This window comes from Hemitrygon akajei, chromosome 16 (genome assembly GCF_048418815.1).
Source record: "Hemitrygon akajei chromosome 16, sHemAka1.3, whole genome shotgun sequence".
Lineage (NCBI taxonomy): Eukaryota > Metazoa > Chordata > Chondrichthyes > Myliobatiformes > Dasyatidae > Hemitrygon > Hemitrygon akajei.
In genome coordinates this window covers 46,804,383-46,817,662 of record NC_133139.1, presented here as the reverse complement: position 1 = coordinate 46,817,662, position 13,280 = coordinate 46,804,383, and the positions used below count along the sequence as shown (strand labels likewise).

At 41.4% G+C, this 13,280-nt stretch overlaps 1 protein-coding gene across 4 annotated transcripts in view; it reads left to right on the top strand.

Moving 5' to 3' along the window:
• Window positions 1–13,280, top strand: part of LOC140740020 (E3 SUMO-protein ligase PIAS4-like) — a 129,944-nt gene that overhangs the window by 107,467 nt on the left and 9,197 nt on the right. The window contains exons 7-13 of one of the 4 annotated variants that reach the window (XR_012101781.1): window positions 1,706–1,837; window positions 2,012–2,117; window positions 2,303–2,376; window positions 6,798–6,958; window positions 7,143–7,215; window positions 8,292–8,431; window positions 12,755–12,851. Coding sequence is in view for 1 of the 4 variants with exons in the window: in XM_073068807.1 (XP_072924908.1) it covers window positions 1,706–1,837; window positions 2,012–2,117; window positions 2,303–2,376; window positions 6,798–6,958; window positions 8,292–8,431 (613 nt within the window). In the remaining 3 variants the exon portion in view is untranslated. Of the gene's footprint in view, window positions 1–1,705; window positions 1,838–2,011; window positions 2,118–2,302; window positions 2,377–6,797; window positions 6,959–7,142; window positions 7,216–8,291; window positions 8,432–12,754; window positions 12,897–13,280 lie in introns of those variants that run through there. The other 3 variants (XR_012101779.1, XR_012101780.1, XM_073068807.1) reach the window with 3 other exon arrangements.

The following is a 13,280-nucleotide window of genomic DNA, read 5'->3' as shown; positions in this document are numbered from 1 at the left end:
AGTGTGCAGGCTGTGACTCTGCACCTCCTAGTGCCGGTTTGGTGGGGGGGGGTCATGTGGCAGCCCGCCCACGCAGCAAGCGAACTGGCTCCAGCAGTCGCGGGCGAGTCCGCAGCCAGCAACAGCTGAGAGGGCTCTGAGTGCGGGGCAGACCTTGGCCCGGAAGCCGACGTCACTTCCGCCCTGCAAAGACCGGGTAATGCTGGGAGCAGGCACTTAAGCGCACGCTGATTGAAACAATAAACAGTTCAACCAGACCCTGCTCGACTCAATGTGTTGCTTTCACTGGCTGCGTATCAGCGCGACTACAAAATGTGTAATCTTTAACTTTATGCCTTTTGGAAATCAGGTCATCTTTTACTCACTTAGCCATTCACAGTGACAAATTTTGACCAGGGTGCCCCAACTTCTGAAGTTTTATATACTTTTCCTTTTTATTCTTAATTAAATTCTTCACCTCTCTGGACATCCAAGGCTCTCTTATATTTCCATCCCTGTCCTTCCTCCTAACAGGAACATACCTTTCCTGTGCCCTGTGCAATTGATCTTAAACTCCTTCCACTTATCTGACAAACGCAAGGAAATCTGTAGATGCTGGAAATTCAAGCAACGCACAAAACGCTGGTGGAACGCCGCAGGCCAGGCAGCATCTCTAGGGAGAAGCGTTGTCCTGATGAAGGGTCTCAGCCCGAAACGTCAACAGCACTTCTCCCTATAGATGCTGCCTGGCCTGCTGCATTCCACCAGCGTTTTGTGTGTGTCCACTTATCTGATGTGGACTTGACAGAGAATAGGTGTTCCCAATTAATGCTTCTTAGTTTCTGCCTAATGCCCTCATATTTTGCTCTACTGCAATTTGGAACTCTCCCACAAGGACCATACCTATCTTGATATGTAGCTTTCCTGAAAGTTGAGGAGTTGTGGTCACTGTTCCTGAATTGCTCACCTACTGAAAGGTCAGTCACCTGGCTGAGGCCATTACCCATACTAGATCCAGTACAGACCCTCCGCTCGTTGGACCATCCACATATTGATTTTAGAATCCTTCCAGGATGCAGAAATTCTGCCGCATTTAAACCCTTGCACTAAGAAGGTCCCAGTGTATATTAGGGAATTTGAAATCTCCCATGACAGCAACCCAATTATTTTTACACATTTCCTTAATTTGATTACTTATCTGTTTTTCAATGTCCCAATGGCTATTTGGAGGGTGGGGGGGCATCTGTTGTACAATCCCATCAGTATGATTGCACCCTTTCTATCACTGAGTTCTTCCCAAATGGACTGGATGTCAGAACCCCTCCATTATGTCTCCCATGAATACAGCGGTGATATTAGTAGTGTAATTTATAACTTGGGGTTATAAATCATGACAAGGAAAAAAATTTTTCTACTTTGAAGCAGTAAAGAAGAATCATCACTTTGGTGCCAGCATCCGACTTGCATGCTATGGTATTGAATTTATCTTGCAAGCATCCATAAACAGATAGCCTTTACCATCAGACAAAATTCTGACCTTTGGTCTAAAATTGGCTCAGACTTGCAAGTTGAAATTATAGCTTAGTTTTGTGACAGACTCCTTGGCCTAAGGTTTGGTCCTCTGAAAGCTAGAAGCAGCTTAAATATCAATTGCTTTAATTAATAACAAGTGTTGGACTTAAATTTTATTGCCAGATATTTTCATCCTCTGTATTTTTCATTTAAGAGTTACTTTTCATCAAGAAGACCTGGAGTAGAACCAAAAAGACCTTGTCGACCCATTGATGTTACACCTCTTCTCAATTTGACATCTCGTGGAGCTAACTATGTAAAAGTATTTTGGGGCCATTTTACTCAGGTATGATTATGTGTGATGTGATCATTTAGAATCGATGCTTTAGCAATAGTATCACCAGACTCTTGTGTTGCAAGTGATACGTTGTCTGGTATAGTTACAGAATCAGGATTTAATTTGAAGGAGATTTATAGCTATTTAATGAATGTAACTATCCTCTTTGGTTATTTCTTGTAGCGATATTCTGTGGTACTAAACCTGGTAAGGCAGCACAGAGCTGCAGAGTTGTTGCAGAAACTTCAAGTAAATGAAACCAGAGCCTCGGAAGTGTCCAGGGAGTTAAGTAAGTACTTAGACCCATTATACTCAGTTAGTGCAATGGAGTAATTACATATATTGTAACTTGATTTTGCTTAACAAAAAAATCATACCAGGAGCACAGTTTCTTGGTTAAGCTAGGATAATTGCAATTTTGCTTTTATTGAAAAGTTTTGATAAATTAAATTATCTTTTTCTTCTTCATTAAAGTTCGCAAAAAGCTTCAGCTGGAACCTGATAATGATGTTACCACAACTGGCCTTCGTGTCTCTCTTATGTGTAGCGTATGTATTCCTTCCTGTGACAATATGTCTTAAAATTAGTAAAAGATTTGCAAGAATTACTTTAATGCTTAGACACTACTTTAATATTTTTAAACACTACCGACAAGGTAATAAATATAATTGTTCTTTTAGTTAAAAGAAAAACTAAATATTTCCTCATATTTAAAATAGTATTTGTAAAGATCATGTGTAACTTAAATTGACAACAATCATTTTTTTTTCTATTTGCACTCCTTAGTAAAGAGAGAGTTCAATGTCATCAATAATATACTTTGGAAATCAATGAAAGAATGGGGGAATTAGTATCTGGTAGGGGGATTGAGGTCTTGAAAAGCAAGGGGTAAGAAATTACCGTTGTTACGTTCCCCAGTAACCGGGTGACTTACCAGCAAAGATAGATAGGTCCGCTGAAGCCTGGTGCTACTATTTTCAAACGTTTTTATTTATAAAGGGGCACAAACGTATGGTTACTACAAAACATTCAGATCATATACATCGTCAAAACTGAATCTAAAGCACAGGTGTAGTAATAATCAAAGATGAGCTCTATCATTGTCTAGGGGATACTGAGTCCAATTGGGTATAAGAGTCACTCAAAGTCTGCAAACTTCCCCGTTTCGGGAACCGCTGACAGTTCATGGGTTGGAGAGAGAGAAAAGGAACACTTGCCCGTCGTCCTTGCGAGGCAAATCCCTGCTGTTAGTTAAAGCGGTTTTTCCTTTTGGGTCCAGCCACAGACTCCCGATCCGGAATCTAACGCACGTGGCTTCCTTCAGAATGGCTTCCCGCTCCGACGGGAAGCGCTATCGTGTCTCCTTCGTGTGTCTCCTTGGTGCGTCTGAGGCCCCGCCTCGGCAGCCCACCTTTTATCTGGACTGGCAGGGTTGTAGATGTCCATCAGGGTGGGGGGGGGGAGGGGGGCGCGAGGCAATCTTTCCCCCATCACCCATCTCACATTGCCCTGAGGGTCTGCACGTAGGCCAGTTCCTTATTCCACAAAGGTGTCTCCCAAGACAATGGCTATGTCCAAGGCTTTTGTCTTGTTGAGCGACCAGCCCACATTCAAAACCGTAAGGCTCTCTCTCTCTCTCTTGTGATTCTCACAAAGGAGGGGGCTGAGGTCATAACACCGTGCCATTGTTTATTGGTCATTCTCACATAAACCAATATGCAGTGAAATTCCTTGCATGAAGTGGTGTATATGCTAATAAGAATGAATACAGCAATGAGCCTGGTGGACATAATAACTAGATAGATAGATAGATACTTTATTCATCCCCATGGGGAAATTCAACTTTTTTTCCAATGTCCCATACACTTGTTGTAGCAAAACTAATTACATACAATACTTAACTCAGTAAAAAAAAAATGATATGCATCTAAATCACTATCTCAAAAAGCATTAATAATAGCTTTTAAAAAGTTCTTAAGTCCTGGCGGTTGAATTGTAAAGCCTAATGGCATTGGGGAGTATTGACCTCTTCATCCTGTCTGAGGAGCATTGCATCGATAGTAACCTGTCGCTGAAACTGCTTCTCTGTCTCTGGATGGTGCTATGTAGAGGATGTTCAGAGTTATCCATAATTGACAGTAGCCTACTCAGCGCCCTTCGCTCAGCTACCGATGTTAAACTCTCCAGTACTTTGCCCACGACAGAGCCCGCCTTCCTTACCAGCTTATTAAGACATGAGGCGTCCCTCTTCTTAATGCTTCCTCCCCAACACGCCACCACAAAGAAGAGGGCGCTCTCCACAACTGACCTATAGAACATCTTCAGCATCTCACTACAGACATTGAATGACGCCAACCTTCTAAGGAAGTACAATCGACTCTGTGCCTTCCTGCACAAGGCATCTGTGTTGGCAGTCCAGTCTAGCTTCTCGTCTAACTGTACTCCCAGATACTTGTAGGTCTTAACCTGCTCCACACATTCTCCATTAATGATCACTGGCTCCATATGAGGCCTAGATCTCCTAAAGTCCACCACCATCTCCTTGGTCTTGGTGATATTGAGACGCAGGTAGTTTGAGTTGCACCATATCACAAAGTCCTGTATCAGTTTCCTATACTCCTCCTCCTGTCCATTCCTGACACACCCCACTATGGCCGTGTCCTCAGTGAACTTCTGCACATGGCAGGACTCCGAGTTATATTGGAAGTCTGATGTGTACAGGGTGAACAGGACCGGAGAGAGTAAGGTTCCCTGCGGCGCCCCTGTGCTGCTTACCACCGTGTCAGACCTACAGTCTCCCAACCGCACATACTGAGGTCTATCTGTCAAGTAGTCCACTATCCAATCCACCATGTGAGAGTCTACTCCCATCTCTGTTAGTTTGTGCCTTAAGATCTTGGGCTGGATGGTGTTAAAGGCACTAGAGAAGTCAAGGAATGTAATCCTCACAGCACAACTGACCTACAACTAAGCACAACTAAGAAAGGTCAAGTTAAGAGTCCGAGAATATGGCAGCATCAGCAGGAAGGAGGTGTGAGAAAAGTTTAGATTTCAGGTTTATTTATCACATAAACATGGAAACGTACAGTGAAATACATTGTTTGCATTAACAAACAACACTGAAGGCTGTGCTGGGGACAGCCCACAATGGTCACCACACATTCTGTTGCCAACATAGCATGCCCACCATGCTCGGTGGAATTAGAGATCACAGTAATACTGAACATAGAGAAACAAGCCCTATTCCTCCCTACCTTCAACTCACATACACACATACACAGTACTCTAACCCCAGGGCAGACTATCTTCGGGCTCCAGACTTCAGCAGACTCGTGGATCGCAGATATTGGGTCTTCAACTTCTCCAGTGGACTTGCAGAGATTCACAGGATTCAGACCTCACTTCTGGACTTCCAATCAATCTTTGGGCTTCACGGTCTTCAGGCTTTGATCTTTACTATCAACTCAGGACTCACTAATGACAGGACCCTGAATACTAGGCCTTTAACTCTGTTCTCACTATTTGCATACCTGGAGAGTGGTGGTTGTGGGGGGCACCTGCCCTCATCCTTGCCAGTCTGCTGGCCGGACATCCGATCATGTACGTATTGCTGGTCTTCAAATGCAGAGCAAAGGCTTAGACTCCAACCGATCTGCTAATTCCCCCACCTCCCAGTCCCTAACCCTAACTCCCCTCTCTGTCCTCAGAACCATCATTACCAACATTTTTTAAAAAAAACAACTAAGAACCACGAGCTTGACAGAGACCACAGTTTGGCGCCATCTTGAGATGATTGGTTCAGAAGTCTTGATAGCAGTGGAGACGAAGCTGTGGTAATGTCCGGATATCTGGACCTTCACACTCCTGTGACTTCTCTCAGAAGACAGAAAAGACAAAAGGGAATGACCAGAGTGGTTGATGTCCTCGATTATATTATTAGTCTTCCTGAAGTAATGCATCCTGAAGGTGGGCTCCATTGAAGGAAGTGACAAGCCTGTGATGAACTGGGCCATATTAACAACTCTTGGCAGGTTCTGTCGGTTCAGAATGGAGCAGTTTCCATTACCAGGCTGAGATCCAACCTATCTGGATACTTCATATGGTGCATCTGTAGAAGTTCAAGAGAATCCTTGTGGATAAGTTGCATCTTCTCAGACTCCTGAGAAAATAACTGCACTAATGCACTTTCTTGATAACCACATCAATGTGGAAGAATCTTGTGAGGTTGCTGTGATATGGATGGCAAAAAACTTGAATCTGTTTCGGTTGATGAGGGCTGAGTTGTGTTCATCAAACCAGCTAATCCTGCTTGTTTAGGTCAACAACCAACTTCCATTTTGATGTTAAGGGCAAGGTGGCTGTTCTGATACCATGACACAGGTTCACAATCTGCTTCCTGTACTCTATCTCATCGTTGTCATTGATACAGCCAATAACAGTAGTATGATCAGCAAACATAAAGATCATGTTTACACTGTAACTGGTCACAAAATCATTGGTATACAGTGATTTGAGCACACAACCCTGGGAATCGGATCACCAGGATGGATGAAATGTTGCAACCAGGATCATGCAATATGATCTGTTTGGTTGAAATGATCAGATCAACCAGAATCTTAGTAAATAATGGAGTGGTTTCAAGGGTCCAAGAAGGCCATTCCTGCTTTGAATTTGTATGCAGGTTTGCTGTCTGGAAATTAGTATTTACCCTATTTATGACCCTCATAATTTTGTATACCTTTATCAGGTCTCCCTCAGACTCCCCTACTCCAAGGAAAACAAACCCATGTGGTCCATCTTCATCACTGAAACATTTTCTGCCAGTACTAGATAGTTGTAGGAATGGGGCAGTGCTAGATCTAATCCCAGGAAAGTGGATATAGCAGTTCAAAAATCATGTTATTGAATCTTACTGCATTAATAAAAGGGAACTTGTTTCTAATCTTTTTCTAATTTTGTTGCTTAACAGCTTGGTAAGATGCGCCTTTCAGTGCCCTGCCGTGGTATTACCTGCACACATTTACAGTGTTTTGATGCAGCTCTATATATTCAGATGAATGAAAAAAAACCTACATGGATGTGCCCTGTGTGTGACAAGCCAGCTCCTTATGAACTGTTGTTTGTAGATCAGTAAGTATTATTATTGCAAACCTACAGTACTGTTTTCAATGCTATTCTTGAAGTGACTGGTTTCACACTCACTGTTTGATTGGGCTATCTGATGAAATGGATAAACCAAGTTTTCCCTCCACCTCCCCTCCACAAAAAAGAATATGTTAACACTTCTATGTGCATCTTCTCATTGTCCAAACAGACTGTACCTCTTGCGTGACCAGCTTCAGGTCGGGAGGCAGTTGGACAAAGCATCTGTAACCCAACAGCACCAGGTGGGATTTTTGTGGCTTTATTTTCCACAAGCACTGATTTAGTGGGGACTGTCTGAAAGAGCGGATCAGTGAAAGGCTGGGTCGGAAGCGGTAGTTCAGCTGGGTTAGTTTTGACTCAGTTGAAGTGAAGCTTCTCCTATGTGTGGTCATCCGTTTATTGTGAACTATTTCACTGCAGTCTCATTGATTACCCCACATTGAAATGCTAGAAAAAAAGAAAAATTTCATTCTTAAAGGAAAATTGGACAAGATCCTTTATGGAAATGCTAATTTATTTTTCTCTCTCTGATTCATTCCACCAAAGTATTCAGTTCACTGTATTCCCAACAGTTTTACCTCTCCATTGGTTAAATTTGTGGAACATTTCTGTGAACATAGCTAACCTATTTATGATTCATAGGATACAGAGAATAGTGTAACGTGTATAATTTAATCTATTAAATGAATATATTGTTTGTTTTTCCTTTCTTCCATTTATAATTTATTCATCCGTAGTATTAGTCTCTTTAGTACATTCTTTTTTGGTGATGTACCTTCCGAAGAGCTAGAAAGCTATGTCCACTTGTTCCTCCTCATCTGTTCTGCTAGTCACATCCTCAGAACTACAGCAGATTAGTCAAACATGATTTTCCTTTTGGAAATCTTCATGGGTTCTGCTCAGTTCTATTATTCTTTTGTAGAAGTTTTACTACTTTCTGCTGTTACATCACTGTTTTGTTCACTATGTGCCACCGTCTGTGGTGGCTTTATTCTGCCTTTGTTACAAATCATATGAATGATGATTGAAGCGCTTGGAGTTTTGACTGAAAAACGCAGTTTTGCTTTAATATTCGACTAACCTGAGAGGCAGCTCTTTTAATTTTGATACAAAGGTTCCAGGTAAAGGTAAGGAGGTCTTTGCTGGATTAACAGCTGGATCTACAAATGATGTGTTAATGTATGAACCATTATATGTAACTTGTTATGTACAATGCCATGATTAGAAAAAAAATTCACTTTGCTATCTCCTCAGAGTAGAGTTGAGATGATGGTGATAGTTGGATTGCTTGAAGAATAAATACATTTTTATTTTCTAGGCTGTTTTTAGATATATTGAAGGAGTGTGAAGATGCTACTGAAGTTCAGTTTAAGGATGATGGCAGCTGGTCTCCAATAAAGCCAGAAAAACAGCCTCCGAGGAACTTTGGAACCAAATGTTCAGTAGTGGAATTAGATGGTTTGTCTCTTTTTAACTTCTGTCCTATTGATGTGATAATCGGTGAAACATGATTTATAAGTTGCAAATCAGCTACTCTATAATGAAGGAAACAGAAATTTTTGTGCTTACAAAGATGTTGTAAAATACAACACACTTAGTCTCTTTAGTACATTATGTTATGTATTCCTTACTGTTGTCACACTGCTTGATGCTGAATATTGCTCCTTCATTATATCTTGAATTTAACTTTGAGACACTTTTGATTGTATTGATGTGGTGTTTACAGGAGCAGCCATTCCTTTTGTATTTGAAGGAAGCTGGGGGAGCTTTTGTGCTGTAGTTTCACACCAGAAAAGGAATTCTGGTGATTGCATATTGGCTCTTTTTCACTTGCTAATTTACTGGTATGGAATCACAATAGATTGCATTTCAATCCAGGCGCCAACATTAAAGAAGCAATATGTAATGTTCATTTTGCTCATTTTTAATTTCTGCCCATTTTTACTCTTGATTGCTTTTCTGGCATGCTAGTACACTTATTGGATATTAGATGTACCACAGTTTGCATATAATTAACATCAATCCGGTGTTTCCTGTCATTTTCCCCCCTTCCCTGTTCATCTTTAGAAGGGAAAACATATGCAATTGATACTTTTGTGATTATCAGTGATCAATTATTTTAATCGAGATGTGCCAGTCATTGCAGTTGGTCCACATGACAGTGTGCTGAGTTCAGTCACAATTGGCTGTTTGTATATTTGGCATTCCTCAACCAGGTATTGGATTGATTAATGATCGAATTATTTGTAACTCCTTGGATATTGAAGCAGTCTGGTTAAAATTTGGATAACTTTATGGGCTGATTGGTGGCAAGAAGCATTTGCACTGCCCAAGCATCTGACAATATCATAACCAATTAGCCACTTCCCCATGACATTATAATCACTGTGGAATTCCAATCCTAAATTAACATCCTGTCTATCATTATGGACCAGAAACTTAATTAGGGTCTAAACCTATCTATTGTTTACTACAGGCAAAAATGAGAGAAATTGTATACCATGGCTCATCTGATTTCCCAGAATCCTTTCATTATCTACAAATTAGGATGCTGAAGGAATATTATCACCACTGCCTGGATGAGTGAACTTGCAACAATATTAAAGGCTATAGACGTAGGCTATTTTCTAAACAGGGAGCAGTTCAGAAATCAGAGGTTTAGCAGGATTCACTAAAGGTTAACTTGCAGGTGGAGTCATTGATAAGGAAGGCAAATGCAATGTTAGAACTCCTTTCGAGAGGACTAGAATATAAGAGCAAGAAGGTAATGCTAAGGTCTTATAAGGCATTGGTCAGACCCCATTTAGGAGTATTGTGATAAATTTTGGGCACCTGATCTAAGAAAGCACGTGCTGGTATTGGGTCCAGAGGAGATTCACGAGAATGATTTTGGAAATTAAAGGATTACGCTATGAAGTGTTTGATGACTTTAGGCCTGTACTCACTGGAGTTTAGAAGAATGAAGTGAGGGGGAGGATTTCAGTGATAGAGATGTACAAGATATTAAGAGGAATAGATAGCTTAGACAGCCAGCGCCTCTTTCCCCAGGGCACCACTGCTCAATACAAGAGGATATGGCTTTAAAGGTAAGGGGTGGGAAGTTCAAGAGGGATATTAGAGGAAGGTTTTTTTTAACTCGGAGTGATTAGTGTGTGGAATGCACTGCCTGAGTCAGTGGTGGAGGCAGATACACTAGTGAAATTTAAGAGACTACTAGACAGGTATATGGAGGAATTTAAGGTGGGGGGGTTATATGGGAGGCAGGGTTTAAGGGTTGGCACAACATTGTGGGCCGAAGGGCCTGTACTGTGCTTTACTATTCTATGTACTATGAAACTTTTCAACTATTGAAAGGTCGAGATAGAGTGGACATGGAGAACATGTCCCTAGAGTGAAGAAATGTAGGAAGGGAGGATACAGCCTCAAAATACAAAGATTAAAACACATGAGGATGAATTTCTTTAGCCAGAGGGTGATAAATCTGTTGAATTCATTGCCATGGAAGGCTATGGAGGCCAAGTTATTAAGTATATTTAAAATGGAGGTTGACAAGTTCTTGATTATTAAGGGGGTCAAATTTTGGGGGGAATGGGGTTGCGAGGGATAATAAATCAGCCAAGGATGACAGAACATACTCAATGGGCCAAATGGACTAATTCTGCTCCTATGTTTTATGGTATTAAAGAACAAGACAAAGCAATTATTTTGTCCCAAACTATGGTCTAAGTGTGAAATGTCGACTGTTTGCTCTTTTCCATAGATACTGCCTGACCTACTGAGTTCTTCCAGCATTTTGTGTGTGTGTTGCTTTGGATTTCCAACACCTGCAGATTTTCTCGTGTTTGTGCAACCATTTAGTTGCCACTCAATTGGCCATTTGTGGTGTGTACCATCCACATAGAAGCAAATGACAAGATTTCACTGTTAATATCCCTAAAAGGCTCAGTCTTTCCCATTAAGAACCATAAAATATGATTTGAAATGTATAACATTTCCACTTTGTTGTATCATCTAAATCAGGGGTGTCAAACTCATTTTAGGTCACAGGCCGGATTGAACAAAATGCAGCTTCACGCGGGCCGGATCAGTCGGACGCGTGCGAACGCAGCTTTCATTGCCTCCGTTTTTTCAGCCTGCTGTCATGTGTCTCAGTCTCTGCTATAACTACAAAGTGTTTCACTTTACAAATTCCGTTTCTTATGAAGAAGACTGCCGAGCAAGCCTGCCGAATAAACACAAAAAACCCTGAAAACCTGGTACCTGAATAAACTCAGCATTAGCCATATCATACGCCATAGGCGCTTCGATTACTGGGGCCAGCTTTAATAGAAAATAGATATTATCTCGCGGGCCAAAGATAATTCCACCGTGGGCCGGATTTGGCCCGCGGGCCTTGAGTTTGACATATAGGATCTAAATAATAGAAAACTCTTCCTAAAAATACTGATAAAATCCTTCACTATTTTGTCAAAGGTAACTAGAATACAGCACAAGAACAAACCTTGTCTGCACTGATCATGATGCCGATCTCACTAATTCCATCTGTCTGTCTGCGTCCATATCCCTCCATTTCCTACCTGTTAATGTGTCTTAAACATAGCTGTCTTATCTGCTTCTACCACCTCCCTGGTGGTACCTATCACTCGCTGTATATATAAATAAAAATGCCTCACATCTGCTTTAAACTTGCCCTCTTTTACCTTAGAGTTCAAAGTAAATTTATTATCAAAGTATATGTGCCATATACAACCTTGAGACACATCTTCTTGCAAGCACCCACAAAGCAAAGAAACACCATAGACCTATGCCCTCTAATATTTGCTGTTTCTATCCTGGGGGAAAAGACTCTAGTTATGTACTGAATCTGCCTGAATAATTTTATATGCTTCTTTTGAGTTGATCCTCAGCCTTCGATGCTTCAGAGAAAACAAAGAAAGTGTGTCCAGTCTCTCCTTATGGATAATACTTTTCAACCCATGCAACTCATCTGGTGAACTTTTTATGCACCCTCTCGAAAGCCTCCATATCCTTCCTACAATGTGGTGATCCCAAACCTGTACACAGTAGTCCAAATATGACCTGACCAAAGTTTAATACAGCTACATTATGACTTCCCAACTTTTTTCACTCAATAGTCAAACCGATGAAGCACTATATGCTGCCTTAACTGCCCTGTCTACTTCTGTTGCTATTTTCATGAACTATGGATTTAGATTTCTTTGTACATTAATAACATTATGGGTCCTGCCATTTACTTCATACTTTATTCTTGCACTTGACCTCCCAAAATGGTCCATCCTTAACACTTTTCCTTAATAAGCTCATCTGCCATTTCTTAGCCTAAATAGCCAGCTGATAATCTGCTGTATCTGACAGCATTCCTCACTATCCACAACTCCATCAATTTTTGAGTCATTTGTAAGTTCACTAATGAGAAGACCTTCATTTTCATCCAGACTATTTGTTCATATGTGTGCGTGAAAACAGCATACAAGTTCAAATTTTGTTCCGGGTACCTTTCCTGAACCTGAGGAACAGCGAAAATCATTTCAATGGTGCTGCGACCCAAACAAAAACCAAACTGTGTTGTAGGGAGGTTGTCTTCTGATAAGCTGGTGATCAGATTGTTGAGAATTATACAGGTCAGAGCTTTCCTGGCAATGGACAAGTGGGAGATGCCTCAGTATTTACTACAGGCAGCTTTGCTTCCCGTTTTGAAGAGCAGGGCGATTGTGGCATCCTTGAAGTCTTCAGGCATGTTGCATGTTGTCTTCTTCCCAGATGCTCGTGCGAATGCTGTGGAATCACAGATGGAGATGAGAGGGCGTACAGGAGCGAGATATACCAGCTAGTTGAGTGGTGTCGCAGCAACAACCTTGCACTCAATGTCAGTAAGACGAAAGAATTGTGGACTTCAGGAAGGGTAAGACGAGGGAACACAAACTAATCCTCTTAGAGGGATCAGAAGTGGAGAGAGTGAGCAATTTAAATTGCTAGGTGTCAAGATCTGAGAATCGAACTTGGTCCCAACATATTGACACAGCTGTGAAGAAGGCAAGACAGCAGCTATATTTAATTAGTAAGAGATTTGGTTTGTCACTTAAGGCACTTAAACTTCTATAGATATACCACGGAGAGTATTCTGACAGGCTGCATCACTGTCCGGCATGGGCGAGCAGCTACCACACAAGACAGAAAGAAGCTACAGAAAGTTGTAGAATTAGTCAGCTCTATCTTGGGTACTAGCATCCGTTGTATCCAGGACCCCTTCAAAGAGCAGTGCCTCAGAAAGGCGATGTCCTTTATT